Below are 18,089 nucleotides of genomic sequence, written 5' to 3'. Positions count from 1 at the left end.
CTGGTGAGACCAGCGAATGCCGCTATGAGAATTCTGTGCAGTTAGAAGTAGCACAAACGAGACAGGGTTTTAAAAGTGACATTTACCAGACTTTTTTTCCTAAAGGAGTACGAAAAGCGCTTCAGTCACGACCATTTCTTCAAAGCAAGCCGTCAACCTGACTGCTCAAGCGCACCACGCGATGTGATTCACTCGACAAATGCATACTTATCACGGAATTCGATTTTGAAAATCGCGAACGCGCGAAACGGTGACAATGCCCGCAACTAGCGGTTATAATCATTTTGACGTCGTCGCAGTGCTACCCGATAACTGGTTTCCTTGTTTGGAGAAGCGTCGTCTGCTACATCGGGAGAGAAATCCGGGAGTGGAAAGGAAAAAAAGTGCGAAAAGTGCGGGCCCCAATTAGAGGGCGGTCAGTCTTGTAACCCTGACGACAGCAGAATCCTCCTCCTCGTTTCGGCCTGCGGATCGAGTCGAGCTGGAACGCGCGCGTCTATGTTCGGGGACGTTTATTTAAAAAAAAATGCGTACAAAGAATTTTATTGTGTTCGTTGTCACGTAAAGTGATGTCCTTTCGTAATACTTTTTCTTTTTTTTTTCTCTCTCTCTTCTCTGTTTTCATGTGTATAGGATTTTGTTCCTGGTGTGACGGGACCGTATGACAGTGCTCGCTCTCACGCTTCAATTGAGCTTTGTATCTTTTACCTGGCATACGTAAATAAAAGAAAGCTTGAATCTTAAATTCACCAGAAACAGAAAATCATCTGCTGGATGGCTTTCTGGGCTCCTTTAAAATGTAACTCTAAAGTAACCAGGTTAGTTTTGGGTTAGAACTTAAGAAAAACGATGCTAAAAACGTAAAGCAAATAAGTTACCTTATGCGGAAACTGTAGCTGTAGTAATTCCATTTCAAAACTAGCAGGCGTAACTAAGTCGGTTAATATTTTTGCGAACGAGCAGTAATTGTAACGCTTTTTTTTTTCACTGCGTTATCCGTGACTCCATTATACGTGATACCACACCCGGTTCGTGTGATTTTTGACGTGTGTTGAATCGGACACATGTAGTAGTAGGAAGGAGCAGTGACTCTAGCACTGCCAAGATGTGTAACTCCCAGACACGTATGTCGGACCAGAACGATTTGTGTAGCTGCAATCAAGCCCTCGACGTGTACAAACACATATTGTCAAACACATATATCTCCCCTCACTTCACTTATCCTCGTATCCCATTTTCTCACTATAGAGGTGGCTCTGCCCATAGACTCTATATTGTGTTTATACGACGACCTACTAGATGATAACGACCATGTCAGAGACACCATTTCCCAGCGCCGCATTTGGAAGCTAGCGGTGGCGCTACTCATTGGCCCGGTTATCGCTTCCCGAGCTTCTACAGTACTTTGTACTTCAGCTTACCTAGTATTTTTGTACAAGCGGTGGATATCCCACGGCAGATGTTTCATTCTAAAGTTGGTTATCATCACCATCCTACGCGTTTTCATAAGAGCTGTTGCTGTCGTCTGCTACTGGAGTCGTACGTCCGCTTCTGTACGCTCAAAATTCAAATTTTCATTGTCCAATCATGATGTAGATCTGGCGGGCCGATGCGTAGCGCCCCTAGCGAATCGTGCGGACGGGCTTCTTCAAGGGGTTGCAGACAATGACGTGGTCGTTGTAATCTAGTAGGCCGTGGTTTATATGTAAGTGATGTTTTGATGTGTATTACATACTACATCTGAATAGTGTCCACACACGTCTCTCTACTTTCTACATGACTTTTGGAGAATTGTTTGCATTGGAATGTAGTGGAATCCCGTATTTGGCAAACACTAGACCTCAATATATATTGGAACCGAAAAAAATCTGAAAGTTCGACCGGACAACTCTGCCTGACTCTGCTTGAAATCACGCTTCTGTCAATCTATCTAGTCACGTGGTAGCCGAGGAAAAAGTCGCGTGTCCCATTTTAAGTAAAAATTGCACTTGCCGTAACGTCGTCGTCGAAGCATGCTTTTCCTGAAGCAACCTGAAATTCAATAACAAACAAAAAGTCAATCATCCGGGATCTATGAGGTTCTCGTATACGCGGTTCAGTAGAGTAGGACATGCTGTAGAATTACACTGAGAGCACTGAAGAACCACCGAGCACCGAAGAAAATAGCACCGAGGGAAGGTATCTTTCTGTGTTCCTAGTTTCATCGTCATCATTTCATCATTTTCGTCGTCCTAATCGTCATATTCGTACGACACGTATTAGGTCTCTGGCCTTTTCAGGCAATGATGTAGGAATACCCAGAAGCAACTAGAAAAAAAGAAAGAAAGAGGGAGGACAACACACGAACTGTATCTCTACTCTCACATCTCAGCCTACCCTGCCTCAGTGTCTTGTAATTTCTGCGTGACTTCTGGTGGATGTGTTCGGATCTACTCCTTCTCTGCGACTGCTACTCATCCTCTTCGACGGGGGATTACAATCAGGTTGTGTTCTGGTCACACTCACCGCCAACGCCCACTCTGTCCGACATGCCACCCATCTATCTATCCCCTGTTTTCTCCCCATCAGGTATTACAGGCGGTCTTCTACATTGATTATCCGGCTCACCTGAATGATATACGAGGGTTGATCAAAAAGTTCCCGTACTGATTTTCTAGCTGACCGACAGAGGGCAGCACGAGGGTGCGGTGGCCCCATCTGGGAGATGTGGCCCATACCAATCAGCGTGTCATACGATGTCACCCGATCTACTCTGGGACCAGAGTTATTAGCAATTTCCTACTAACAGGCAGGACCCCGTCATGCGATTTCGTCATGAACATCAAACATGTGCAGAGAACAAACGTCTAGTTTTGTGTCAAACTTGAGAAATCTGCAACGGAGACGTTTGAGATGATTCGGCAGGACTATGGCCATGAATCAGTTAGCCGGACAGCGTGTTTTGAGTGGCACGCACGTTTTAGAAGTGGCAGGACTTCGCTGGACGATGAGGAAGACCATCCACGAGCAGCACTGCGGAATTTACAGCATTTCCTTCGTTTTCTTCGATATTCGCGGTATTGTGCACAAAGAATTCGTCATTGCTGGCCACACTGTGAACCCTGAATTACTGCACTGCAAAATGTTGAGTCTCCCGTGCGAGCACGTTAGGCGAAAACGTCTAGAACTGGGGTGTGAACAAAATTTTGTGCTCCACCACGACAATGCTGCCTCACACTCGTCATTGAAAACGCGGGAGCTGCTTGCACGTAACGGCATGATCTTCGCTCCCCATCCCCCGTATTCGCGAGACTCGGCCCCCTGCGACTTCTTCCTTTCCATAATCTGAAAGCGCGGCTGAAAGGCCGCCGATTTGACGACGTCCAGATGATCCAGGTGGGATCAAAGAAGGTGCTTCAGCAGCTGGAAGAACATGACGTCCACGAAGCGTTCGAACAATAGTGGCGGCGCTGGAAGCGATGTGTAGGTACCCAAGGCGACTACGTTGAAGGCGAGAGGGCAGAAATTCGAATACATGATCTGGTTTCATTTTTATAAGGCTAGTCCGGGAACGTTTTTATCAACTCTCGTATTGAAGACTGGCTCTATATATACGCTACTACGCTACTTTCTGCCGATCACATAAATTCTGTGTTCCGCGTATGGTGCAAAGACGTCGCATCACGAATGACGGTACCGGGGCAGAAGTAGTAAGCACACTCTGACCATGCTACGATGAAGCAATCCGCGCATGTTACGCTCAATTGCGCTCTTTCAGCGCTTTCACGTTAATCCGGCCTCTGTGCAGTGTACTTACAGTCTGCGTCGGCAAGCATGGAGCAAGGAACCAGAGCTGAAGATTCCAAGGTACGCCACACCCGGTCAAGCAAGTTAAGTTCGTTTCAACCACTTTTCTTTGTATCTAGAACGGTAACAGACAACACATGTATTCCACAGTCATCATGTCATCGGGAACCTGAAAAATGACCCAGTAAGTATTTATTTCGGAACTAACATACTTTGATGCATTTTAGAGGGACAGCACACGGTCCTTGTGTTTAAGCCGGGCCATAATGCTCTCTTTCCAGTTTGATGTCACGCCAGCGTGAAACGAACTACGGTTATGTGCTGTGCATGAACCTGAGAAGTAACAGCAGTGTCGATGAGCCTGTGGCTTCTTTCTAGGATTTGTGCACACGATCTGAACAGAAACTAGTCCTTCGGCACATTTCCCACTGAAGTCCTTCTAAGACACACGGAAATTCCACTCCCACAGACACCTTGCTGATGTTCGCTCACAGCCACTTTTGCAACTCGCACGCAAAAAAAAAAAAAGAAAAGAAAGGAGGGCCCATAAGCTACCGCTACGATACACAGGGTGCTTCACCCAACGCGATCTAATTTGCTATGTACTCGTGTGTAACTTTTGCGACCATTGATGAAGGCTTTGGACGATTTTTTAATTGCGAGGATTTTTTTTTTCGATTGAACTTCGAAAATTGCCAAGCGAACCTCACTTTTTTTAACGGAAATATTAGGTCCTCCACGGATAACCAGACAGACAGACAATGTGGGAAGGGCTGAAAGAAGCCTGCGGCCCGGAGGGGACAGAAAATGCGCTGGTGCGAGGACAGGAACACATCCCGAAGATAGTCCTTCCACGGAACACCTCCCTGTTGAGATGTGTCCCAAATGAGCCAGGTAACGCAATTGTAAATTAATATACCTCTTGGGTATATGGGGGTGGATACTAGGTATGTATAGCTATATATTTGGGTAAAGCGACAATCCAGTAAAAATAAAGTCATGTTCCTGGGGCGACTGCCACCCCTAGTTTGCTGAAAGCGATGCCTAAAGACACAGCTTAGGCAGCACGAATGCAGGGGGTAATAAATATCCCAATTGTCCCCCTGGAGACGAAAGGTAGACGCTGGCGCTGGGTACGTATTTTATACATTATTATACATTACACCAGTAAACCATTAATATCACCCAGGACATCCCTACATGGTCGCTAACGTCCTGAATATCCTGATTATTATTACGATACTCATAGGACGTCCCAGAACGACATTCGCGTTTCGGTTTTACTCAATAAATACCTAATATCCCAGGTATGTCTGCAAGATATCCCACTTTCGATGTTTGGAAGGAAGATCTCAGAGATCATTGGGTTGAACGTCAGAGGAATGTCCCCTGGACGTGGTTTGAAGATATATGGACAAATTTGTGACATCTTGTTGTAACAGCAACTTTTGTGTGGGTGCTGAGATCAAGAAAAACTAAGCATGGGGGAACGAGAAAAATCGTTATATATTTTATCGTCCGCGTGAGGTCGCGCTGCGTGCTGCCGTCCTCTCAAACATTTGTGTGTGCACAACTACTCGTCACATAACAGAGGAATTCGATCACTTTTACAGTTCCAATCAGCAGGTAATCACATTATAGACAATAGCTTGAATCTAAAACATGGTATTTGACAAGAAAGAATGCTAGAAACGCTATTCGGTATACCTTGACACTTCAGATAGACGGGTTATTTGCAAAGTCGCATCCCCTAACAGTCAGAAATGCTTCACGCCCCAATACACTTAACGAACGTGGTATCGACATCTTTTATTTCAGTATGTGCTTCATCCATTTGCTCTGGTCTTCCTTCAAGTCCGCGTATGTGTCGGACGGGAAGGGTGAGAGCACGTTGGCCAACGCGGTCTGCTTTGATTGACCGTGTTGCGGTCGTGGGCAGTATTGCTTGCAGTACTGTTGCTGGAAATATTTGTTGGATATCGAAGTGGTTTCTGCCTCGATTAGTCTACTGCCCAATTAGGGGGTGGGGTATGGCACTTATGTCCGTTCCGTACAGAGCTCATCAAGCGTTGGCACGTGCTCAGGGATTTAACCACATCCTGGGAATATCTAAAAATCCTGTGGTAATGTATATGCAACATTCCTTGAATGTGGAGAACCGTGGGACAAATTAAGTCTCCTGGACGTACATGTGACGTCTACAGGCTCTCTGAAATAAACCCTAGGATATCAAAAGATCTTTTTCACGATTTTGCACGGACATCGCCGGGATATTTGTGGTTTACTCGGTTAGGGTGCAAGCTCAGTGCACAAACATGTCCTCAAATTTCTTGAAATGCACTGAGCTTCGTGCTCTCAAGAATTTTCTGCAATGCTAAATTAATTTTGCTGGCAGTGGATCTAAACCTGGTGACACAAGATGTGAAGTGAATACATGTTGACCTTTAGCAGCCATTGGAGAGGAGTGAACTTGTGCGCTTTATGTATCCGCATTCCTCACATTCTAGGGCACTTCAGCAATTTCCTGTGACCCTTTGGTTGGCATGCAAGCGGTAATATATTATCCACCTTATGTTCTACTCATTAGGCTGTCAATTTAATGTTGTGTTTAGTTTACAAAGGTATTCTATTGCACGAGCTCAGCAGAATATATGTAAGCCTCCATTTGCGTCATTTTGCAATATGCAGGCTGACTTTCTTCTCCACACGTTAGAGGAGATTTCTAGTTTTGTGATGGGAGGTGCACCCTCTGTGGAGGAAGTTCAACAGGTAAAAGAAGTTTGGCTTGAGTGTCACCACAGAGTGTGAAAGTGAGACCTGTTGCGAACCAGATGCAGTGACTTAAGCTAAATCAGTGTGCAGTTGCATTCGCATTGGTTCACACTGCACACCCCTCCAAGAAAGCCATCAAATGTAGATTGAAGTATTACTGGCAAGGTTTAATGCTTATTTGAGTTCTCTTTTGTATTGACCGAGCTGAGGTTTGAAATTGTACACTGGCTGTACAAGTTAACAGTTAACAGTACAAGCCTGATGTTTTGCTGATATACTCAGATTATATGAACTAAGTGCTAGATCATGCCATGCTCCTGTTGCAGGAATCCCCCATGCAATCACCAGAATACATGGAGGAAAAAGAACAGGTATAATGCCAGACAACATTTTGCTTTAATTGGTGAAATTTTACATAAATTTTTGATGAAAATGTAGCATATTTCTGGGCTCCTGTGGGACCCACTCGTCAGCATGGGCACTGAGGACGCCGAGGAACCACGAGAGGTGCATATTACTACTGCACTGACAAAGAAAAGCAGTGATGAGCCCTCCTTAACATCACCTGTGACATGTTGCTAATTGTGCGCATCATCTTTTCCCTTTGCCATGATGACTAAGGAATATATGCTCTTTCATGTGACATGACATAAGTGCCCTTGGAAACCAGAGAATATAATAACCCTTATGCTCCCACATTTGAAGTTTACTGTTGACTGCTGTTGTAATGGTCTCTCAAGTGGAGTTCTCATGCTGCATGTTCCTTTCTGCAAAGGTACCGGATGCAAATTTCATGCAATTACAATTACAATTTATTTGGGTGAATGGTGACTCTAGGGTACAAGTGGATCTGCATCTCAGGAAGACTCCTCACCTGGTTCTGGAAACCATGCAAGTCAGGTATTAATGGTGAATTCTACGTTCACAGTCCCTTGCTGTCAGTGCACTTTGTGAGCATGTTTGCATAACAGGGTGAAACATTATTCCAATGCAAACACTTGTAACACAACTAATGATATTGTAAATTTGTAAGTGTTTTTCCCTGTTTAGGTTGAAGGGGATAGACTTACTCCCTCCCTGGACCTTATGCAAGTGCACAAATGTTATGCAAGCAATATTGTGCAAGCTCAGCCTCATGAGTAGGTGCTGCAGACACACAGCTGCTAGCATTACACAGTCATTCCTCGTTCAGCAAAAGCTTAGGACCTTTGTCTTTTAGTGATTTGTTTCATAAGCAGGATGTGCCATTTTAGGTTACAGAGCAGGTGCATATAGCTGCATCTGCATTTAAATCTGTCCATACTAATTATTTTCTGACATTGCAGAATGTGCATGCATTTTTACCAAACTGATACGAATAACATGTGTACGAAACACTTATGGCTGATGATTCAGTGGTGATTTTACTAACATCTACTAACTCTGTTCTGCACAATGTACTAACACAAACACATAAACAAATGAATTTCTTCTGAAATGAAGCATGTGTGACTATTTCCCTGCTTGCGATGACAACCGACATTATGCACCATAGAGAAGACGAACATGTTTTTTTAGCAAGATACTTATATTTACATGTGTCTTCTGTTGAACACTTCAAATACATAACTTAGCTATTAAACCATGTTGTTCTAAATAGGAATCGTGACAGCAACTTACAACAGGGGTAAGTTTGCAATGGAATAGAAACTTATCTAGTATAATTGTTGTTTAAAGTATTATAGACAGCGTACTGCAGGCTAAATGTGAACCACAGTTTCTTTATATAACTATAAGCCCATAACAACAGCCTAAGGGCACATACAACCTATCCTGCACCTCCTGAACCTGTAGTAATATGTGCAGTAATTTTATCTGAGGTGTTTCTAGTTCTTGGGGAAAAAATATTACTCTGAAAGGGTTAGGACTGCATCAATATTTGTCATAACTTGCAAGAGGTCTGAACATTGAAAAGAAACGGCCAATTTATTCCTGTGACGACATCGAGTTCAACAATGTAGTTTGTGCAAGCCCTGTAAACGGAGGCATGAATTTGTGATTCCGTAATTCGTAAATTTGAGGGCTCTGGGGACAAGAAACCAGTGTCAGTATGTGATCTGGCTGAATTAAATGATGACAAAAAAGCAGTACTACAAGCAGGCATACAGACCACATACTGGTATGTATACGTATTCCTGAGGCACGGCACATAATTTCACAGACAAGGATATAACATTTACAAACAACGAAATTTTCTCCCACTCATGTAGATATTTCAAGTTGACCTGACAGTTCTATTAAAATGTTAGGGAATAATAAAGAAGGGTTTAGTAGACATCATATATACATGCAGCATACACCTGTGTCAGTTTGCGGGTCCTATGCACAGATGGCAAAGTGGGCTGTAGGCCAAAACCTTCCAATTCTCACAAGAATATACGATACAAGGATATACGTCAGAAAATGGAAAAATGTATATCACAAAAATGTATGTTGTATATGGATCTGTTTGAGACAAAATCTACAACAGATACTCCGGAGAAAGCCTTCCTAAGAGAACGTGTCAAGTGCTATACGTCCTCACATACCAAAAGCAACAAAAAGGGAATTCAACAGGCAAATCGACGTTTAAAGAAAAGAAATGCCAGGCCGAAAGATGTGATTAAGGATTTAACAAGGCAGAAGATCCTGCTCGAGGAGAACGTTGCAGTCTCGGAGAGCCTTGGTGTTACAAATCAAGAACTACTGAAACGACAGGATGCAAAACGCACAGGAAGTGCCCTCCCCACACAGTACTCACCTCAGCTGCGAGCATTTGCATTGAGATGACATTTTTATTCACCTCGGACCTACAACTATGTGCGAAGTGTATTCGACACTTGCCTGCCACATCCAAAAACATTGAATAAATGGTAATAATCTCAAAAGAGGCTCTGAATGCACTGAAACTGAAAGCAACAGAGAATAGGAAATCAGGCTTTGCAACTCGCGCGCTGGCCTTCGTGGACGTGCGATCTGTCGCTGCGCTGTCGCCGCGCTAGTTGAGGCTTGAGTGTCGTTAGGAGCGGACACTCCGTCGCCATGGGGGAAAGGTGAGTGATTTGCCGTAGCGTTTTTTCCCGATGTTTGCACATCTTTCTATCACGCTGGTGTTAAGCCTTTTCTCGCACATTTAGCATTTGTCGTAGCGGTTAGACCTTATTCCCTGTGTTTTGTGCACACATGTTTAGATGTGTTAAGCTGTCACTTCCACGCCGTTGAGTTTAGTAGCGTCCTACACCTTTTCTCTGTGATGTTGCATCTTTAGCGGTGTGTGCCTAGCATTTTGTGGAAGTCATCTTGTGTTAGCTGTTGTACGGTTACTCCTAATCGTTCCCCTTAAGCATTTTCTCCACGCTGTCGCAAGTTTAGCATTTGCTGTTAGGCCTTTTTCCGGGTGTTTCGTACGCACTCTCGGATGTTTAGACTTGTTTAGCAGTGTTGTAATTTTACTAGCCCCTAGTGTTTTGTTCTTCTCTGTCTTTCTTGCATAGAGCTATGACGTGACGCCATCTGGTGTGATGCCTATGTGGCCACCTGTCGTCGATCTCTGCAACTACAGGCCGCCAACAAGCAACATGGCGGTCGCTGGCCACTCGGCCATTCCGGAGCGGTTTCTTCGACATGGCGTCGTTGATTTTCGAATAAAATGTTTCTCTCCACTTCTTTTTTTTTTTATGAGCACAAGATCCCGAAATACGCACGGCGGTGTGGACATGAGTTAGATGCTCCCCAATTAGTGTAGTGACTCCCTGGATGGTCCCAATTACTTTGGGGGGTTCTAATTAGTTCTGACTGCTAATTTATTCGTGTCCAAATTCCCAGTGTGTTACCGGTCAGATAATCATGGTCAGTGCTTACTACAGACATCAATGTCGCTTCTTTGACGATCACTCCCGCGTTGCAGCAGAGGACAAAGGTGGAATAGTTAGGTGTGTAGCGCGCGCTGCGATTACTTTTGTGCTTCATGAATAGTTCGAGCGGATCATGTGGAGATCAGGCTTTAATATTGCAATTGCAACATGTTCGCTCAATTAAATAATTAACAAATTTGATTAAAATGTTTCGTTTCATTAGTAATTTAATAAGGACATGCTTTCCTAGTAGCTGCCCCGTTGAGTAATCGAATGAGAAAAAAGCGTCCAAAGGCAACTCCTGTTTTTATGAAAACTTGTTGCAGCTAAAAAGAAGCACCCCGTATTGTGCTGCGTGGGTCGAGTCCACTGTTCCTCCTTACAAACAAAACGGGACAAAACGACTAATTATTCAACACTATCATTCCCCCATCTTTCATTCGAAATTTCGAAATTTAGACAGTGGGATTCTGCACACCTGGGATTTAAAGCATATCGATATCTCACAGCATTCTTAGCGCTGAGATATCGTGGCAAATCCTATTGGAGCTCGCCTGTCACTATGTACGCGGTCAGCCCTGTTTATATTGGTGTGTAGCAAGATCTTCAGAACGTGCGCTTCCTGAGAAAGCCACAATACCGCTATTGGCACCCACAGACACACACAACATCGTCTCAGCTGTTGATGCGGCCTGCGGGCGATGAGAAGTTAGTGCGCGCGATCCGAACTCTTCAAGCGCCCTGACATGTGGAGCGGCCATGGCTAGGCTGCCAGCTTTTCTCTGAGGCGCGTGACGCCAACATCACAGCCAACGTGCTTCCCGAAAGGACTAATTTGCATCGCGCGCCTTTTCTTGTTCCTTAGCTTCATCTCCTGCAGAGGGATAGATGGGTTTCGGCGATGCGATGTATGGGACAGGATGCTGAAGAAATTGAAACCCTTATCAGCTGTCGTTGTAAAACGACACTGTTTTAGCAGATATTTGCTTAATTTTAAAGGCGCGTGCAGGCTTTGTGGGTATGCAACTTGGTGATCTTATGCAGGGTGATCGTAGTGACTAAATTATGTACTTTATCGGAAGCATGAGGCAGGAAGCACTTTGCAAGCACAGGCAGTTCCAGGTTGCTTAGAATGGCTGATAGTTCAAACCGGTATACTGCCGGTTTGATTTGTGAGTGATGTACTCAGCGTGTCAATATTATGTTAATGCATTAGTAATCAATTATTAAGCATTATTGTGGCGCTAGTTCCTGTTTTTCTCTTCCGTTTTGTAATGCATGGACCAGCTTCTCTGCAAACGCAAGCAACGTACTAACGACGCATGGCCATAGACAAGTAACAGAAAACAGTGTTAGCAATTGGAAGAAGCGAACAAATGATGCATTACATCGCAGCAAAAGGAACTCCAACTTTTCTATTTTAAACTATATATAAATATCATACGGATAGGCTTTTTCATGTTATACTTACTGCGTCATAAGGAGTAAGTATGTCTTTACACAGGTTTTTCAAGTCGTAGCCAACCACTCCCGAAAATCTGGGCGCAATCATCGTGTCGTTGCTCATGTGGCACCGCTTTGCCTTCAAGTCATCCCTGTAAACAAATAACAAAGCTCTGGAAATTCGGCAGCTGCGCTCTAGGATAAAAGATGCGCAAAGAGTTTCAAGTATATATGGACTTCACTTGATGCACGTGGGACGCATTTCTGTGTATGCCTCCATTCAGTGGTGTAAGGCAATACGGCGCAAGGCATTAAGAGATAATGTGTAAGTAACGTGTAAGGCAGAGGCGTTAACGTTGGCAGTCGGCGCTGTGATTGGTACGCAGCGCATTATCCGAGAACATTCGTTGTCCTGTGTGTCTATCGCGTTTATTCAGCAGTGTTCCATCCACCTCGGCGTTGCACCCCAGCATTATTTTTCATTATTCCAGAATGCAAAATCGACCTCACTCCCTTCGACACCTCGGCACCGTCCGCTCCCCCGCAGCGCGCTGCTCATCTGCTGTCGTTGAAGTAATGGCTCTACCCCTACAATTAGTCGTCAACCGATGTCTGGTCACAAGACCACGCGTAGACAGTACAGTGTCTACCCAAAGAACACACGCGATACGTTCGGAAAGGATCTTCAGGTCCTCGTCCTTCAGGGCTTGCCCCTAGGACATCTTCAGGGTGATGAATCTCGGATCACCGTGAACAATTGTGGAGATATTCTGTGCAACTAATTGCGTCACTTCAGGGAGGCTATTGAAGGATGTGACACGAGTAACGGACGTCACCGTTTTTCACCGTCAGCTGGTAAGGGCTGACCCAACCGAGATCGCACGGTCGGCGAGCGCAGAACACGCACGTCATGTGACCACCGAAGAGCGTAACCCAAGCGTTTCAGACTCATAGTGTACCGGACATATCATATACCATATGTCGTATAACCGTCATTTTTCCTTCGCTTCTTGTTGTAGGCAAATGGCACGCATCTTTATGTAACATCCACGAAATATTTCCAGTCCACAAACGCGGCCCCGACGTTGAACGATTACAGTTCAAAAGCGATAAGTCCCAGAGTATGGGACACGAAAGGACGAGAACACGAAGCGCTGGTGTTCCTCTTCAAAGTTCAATTGAAAAAAATAAATTTCCCGCAATCAGAAAGGGTCTAAAACCTCCCTCAACAGTGGCAAAAGTTTCAAGAAGGTAAATGCCGGAAGCCCGACATACCACCGGCGAGTACGTCGCCAGTTAGCAGTTTTTATCACCGTAGGTGAAACACCCTGTATAACGTGTCAAAGGCATCAAAAGTGTTAAAAAGCACATTTCAAAAATGACAAAAACTAAGTTCAATGATTCGAAAAGGGAAGAAAAAATGCAAAATAATTGGGGATGCTGACGCAAAGAAGATACACAACTACGAGGGGGACCGACGGGCGGCTTTCAGTTCAAATTCAAACGGAGAGAGGGCAAGGGTGGCAGTTACTACATTGAAGACGACGTGCATCAAGTTCGTTTTGCCCTTGGTTGCCGTAGCGATGATCGTGTATCTCCTGTGCAATATTTGCGTGTGTTCTGGTGCGCTTTCTAACGCAATGCGATGAAAATGATTCCTGTGAAACGCTGTGGATATCCCGGATGAGTTTTGACCCTAAGGAGACGTACAGGCTGTACGGGAAGAACCGGACCACGAAATGCCAAACGGACTACACTTTGTGTTTGTTCTCACGTTGGCAGGTATCTGTGCTGACCGTGATGGTTTAATTAATATTAATTTGATGTTTCATTTTAGAAAGTAAGAGGAGCTTGAGATACAGGAAACGAAAAAGATTCCGATGGTGGTAAAGATTCGTATGGTGAAGAGGAAGGGGGCACATGTCGCGACCTGCATGAAGAACAATTGTGTCATGTTCTCTGAGAAAATCCAACATGTGAGGTTGTCAACAAAACGCCATACTCCCTGTGGTACGTGCGCATATGGAGTGAGTGTAAACAGTTTAGACTCTCGCTGCTCACTGCCTTCGCTGCTGACATGAACAAGCATATCTTAGTATTCAATTCCATTTCTCAGAACTTACATCACGAATACACCTTCTCTTAACATGCACTTAAAATGAGTTGATAGTCGGGGCCTTTAACTTCAGAAAACAACACATACTCATCAGCGAAGATGCAAAAAGGAAACATCAGTACCAGTGGTACGAAGTGGTAATATCACTGATATACAGGGTGTCCACGCTAAGTGTGAACAGATTTTTTTAAAAATATATATAACACTTTTTCCAAGATGAAATCAATTGGAATATACTAGGGTTCGTGGTTTTCGGCATTTTCCGAAAAATGCCGGAAAACACCCCCCGAATGATTTTTTTCAGATTCGGAATATTCCGAAAAAATCCGAACTTCTCGTATCCTGACAGCTGCCATTCCTGGAACGGCAAAGAGAAATCCCCTTGGAATCTCCCTTTGTCGACTATTTCTCAAGCGTTGCATTATCTTCGGACTGTGCTCTTGTTTCGGTTTGCGTTTGTGTGTGTCGGTCGGTGTGTGTTTGTGCGGTCGGTGACCGCCTTTTGGCAGCACACGTACTTAGTGACACACCTACCTTTAGTGAATTTACTATTCAGAACCTTTATGGTATGTTGTTGTCGGGTTAAAAAGAGATCACGAGTGTACGGAGCTCCCAAACAGTTTCAAAAGCCGATCGCTCATCCCCTGCCCTAGCCTTCTAGTAAATTTTTGTGTTTTTTCTATTCCTCTATCTACTCCCCTCCAGTTACTACTTGGATTGACCCCTGTTTCCGTTCCTGAGGCACTTCAAGGCACTTCACTGTATGAGGACTTATTCTTATTTGTTCTACGAGATGAATCTCGTATGGATGATATAAAGCGCGAGTTTTTCGAATATGCTGTATGCCCTTCCCCTCAGGTGGATACATCTCCTATTCAGTTTTGGACGACCCGTTCCAGCACATGGCCTTTGTTACCCCATTCTCCAAGGTCGAAAATAAAGTTGTTGTTTGGCCTTTGTTATCGCAGTGCGCCTCAAGCATACTGGCTATTCCTGTTTCTAGCGCTAATGTTGAGCGCGCGTTCTCTAAACTGCGTGTTATTAATCGTAAGGAGCGAGCCGCTTTGACAGATGCGAGCATGATGATGTGCGCTTGCATCTATCACAACAAGAGGTAGTCTCCTTGTTTGCTGGTTTGGCACAGGCAATAAAAGACATTGGTAATGAAGCCATGAATCGATTCACTTCTTTTCGGTTCGTTGTCGCTTCACGCGCAAAATAGGCTTTCCTTCATGCGAAATAAATAGATGCCCGTATTCGGGCATTTATTTTTTGGGCGGAATATAGATGCCGAAAAAATCCATTTATAGTCCCCCATATAAATGCCGATAAACACCCCCCGAATTGGGTTGAAAATAAATGCCGAAAACCACAAACCCTAAATATAGCATGTGCTAAAGGGCACTCCCTAGCAGGGCATTAGCAAAGTTCAAAGGCAATGTCTTAATTAACTTTCATTAATTAACTTTTTAATTATATAAGCCAGGGTGTCGAACCGAACCCGAACCCGAACCAAAAACCGTACCCGAACCGTTATTTTTCCGGAACCGAACCCGAACCGAAATTTTCATGACACTGTTGAACCCGAACCGGAGCAGAACCGTAAAAAATAGCGGTAACTAGTTCGCAACAAAACGGTTCGGACATAAAAGAAGTCAGCATAAGAGTTCCTCTCTATCCCCGAACGAAGACACATTCGTATCATCATCACGCGCCTATATGATGGATTTCAGAAATTTTCACCTAGCAGTGAGAGGACGACGTATAGTAAGTATACTTTCAGCGTCTTTTTAACATGTTGAAGCGCAGTTGTCCTTGTGAGCGCCGCGGCTAGCGCCCCACGCACGCGGTGCGGCATCTACTCTTCAGAGACGAGCTGCCACGCGGACGAAGGAAACAGGAATTGAGTAGGCCAGTTATGTAGCTCTACAGGACGAATATGCGCTCAAATAAGCGCCCAAGATTTCCCTTTACACGTGAGCAGTACAAATTAAACAAGTCAGAAACATGAGAAGTGGAGACGGACCGTACGCAGAACGGTGCCTGTTTTATTGGTCGTGGCTTGAAAAGTAAATGTAGTTCTGCTTATTGGTAGTGCAGTTGTGTCGTGACATATTGCCTTTGTGTTGTGGATTAACTAGTACACTGCTGTGAGCTCGGACAGAGTAAGGCTGGCAGGCTGATTTTCGACATGCTTCAGTACGGTTTCAGATCGATTCACGTTGCGAAGTCAGTGTGCCGGCTACTACTGTCGTCTATATTACGCTGTCCATCTTATTAGGCTTCCCTTAAGTGTATCTTGCTGGCACTGTGCGTGTGAAAAAAGATATTTTGGGAACAGAAAGTAGCAGGACTACACCGCTTCAACAGCGTGGACTCTATTTGCAATAAGTGTTCATCCATTCCTCATTTCTCTCGCTAAAGGGCTACCTCACCGCTAGAGACGTCAATGCAGACAACAGCAGTAAGCTATTAGCCACGCATTTCCTGATAAAAGCAGTTTTATGGAACATATAAAACGGAAGCGTTGAACTGGTTCGCGAACCGGTTCGATTCTTGGTGTGGCCGAACCGGAACCGAACCGGAACGAAATCAAAACAACGCGAACCCGAACCCGAACCGAGCCCGTATTTTTTGCGGTTCGACACCCTGATATAAGCTACAAAGTTGTCCCAATGAGAACATCTGTTTCTTTCGGTCACCTGATATCGTAGCCGTTTTCAGAACAAAAATCCGTTCGATAAAACATCCGCCCGCAAAAAATTCGTGAAGGAACGCCATTTTTTTCTTTATTTTGTTCATTGCGCTTCTTAGAAGACGCGTCTTTCTTTCACCCCCAATGTGAGAGGGAGAAAGAGCACACTATCGCCTCTCGCGTCCTGGAAAGAGATTAAAAGGAAACAGAAAATGGAACCCAAGATAAGGCCAGTTCCGATAGAGTCACCCGATACATTTGTTTTTGTTTTGTTTCCGCAAGTTAACGCTCATCTTCGACGCGTGAGGCGGCACTGTGCTCCTTCCCCCTCTCCCGATGGGGATGAAGGAAATACGCGTCTTCTAAGAAGCGCAATGAACAAAATAAAGAAAAAAAATGGCGTTCCTTCACGATTTTTTTGCGGGCGATCTATCGAACGGATTTTTGTTGTGAAAACGGCTACGATATCAGGTGACCGAAAGGAACAGATGTTCTCATTGGGACAACTTTGTAGCTTTTATAATTAAAAAGTTAATTAATGAAAGTTAATTAAGAGATTGCCTTTGGACTTTGCTAATGCCCTGCTAGGGAGTGCCCTTCAGCATATGCTATATTGCAATTGATTTCATCTTGGAAAAAGTGTTATATATATTTTTAAAAAATCTGTTCACACTTAGCGTGGACACCCTGTATAATAAAAGAAAATTCAAGACTCGAGTACGGATCCCTTTGCGACGGCGGAGTTTACCTGACCAGTATACGAGACCGTGTTTCACCAACTTTTACAAATTTGGTTCGTTCGTGTAAATATGTTTCCAATCGTGAAGAAATTAAGTGGTTCGGAAATACCACTTTCAACTTATGCAATATCCTCGCATGACATCCTCGTTAGCTTTTGACAAGTTGGGGTTTGCTTCTATTCATAACAGGCCAGGTAGACCTATAGATAGATGTTTCTATATGCATCTGCCTCTGGATTTTAGTCAAGAAAAAAAAACATGTCGTGTTGCTTTAAAAGATATTTCATTAACATATATTTCTTGTTAAATCCTTCGAAAACATGTGAGCAAAAACTTTGGCACGAGTAGGCAGCAGAGTAGTAACTGGGCCAGACTTATGTACTACAACAATACGATAACGCTTCCATTGCTTAACCCATGGCTCGGTCATCGAGAGATTTCTACAAAAAACCAGCACAGAAAATTGCAACACGATTCACCGTACGTTGGGTACACCATCAACTCCCGGTGAGTTGCAGTAAGAATATCCCGGACTCAGAAAATAAAACGTTGGCTAAAGGAACTTGCTACAGGTCGTTCACATAATAGAAGGGAACGCAACCATTACGTTGAGTAAAAACAGAACCAAAATCTGAAATCTCTGTGTTCACCACCAACTTTTTGAT

The 18,089-nt window shown here is 44.2% G+C and overlaps 1 protein-coding gene across 1 annotated transcript in view; it reads right to left on the bottom strand.

The window, feature by feature from the left end:
• LOC135378794 (uncharacterized) overlaps positions 1-18,089 on the bottom strand; it is a 93,675-nt gene that overhangs the window by 7,862 nt on the left and 67,724 nt on the right. Inside the window, exons 16-18 of the mRNA XM_064611887.1 lie at positions 11,902-12,025; positions 3,797-3,901; positions 1,993-2,031 (exon numbers count right to left, since the gene is read on the bottom strand). Of these exons, the coding sequence (XP_064467957.1) occupies positions 1,993-2,031; positions 3,797-3,901; positions 11,902-12,025 (268 nt within the window). The remainder of the gene's footprint in view (positions 1-1,992; positions 2,032-3,796; positions 3,902-11,901; positions 12,026-18,089) is intronic.

This window comes from Ornithodoros turicata, chromosome 1 (genome assembly GCF_037126465.1).
Source record: "Ornithodoros turicata isolate Travis chromosome 1, ASM3712646v1, whole genome shotgun sequence".
Lineage (NCBI taxonomy): Eukaryota > Metazoa > Arthropoda > Arachnida > Ixodida > Argasidae > Ornithodoros > Ornithodoros turicata.
Note: the sequence above shows the minus strand (reverse complement) of the source record. Positions and strands in the feature narration are given on the sequence as shown.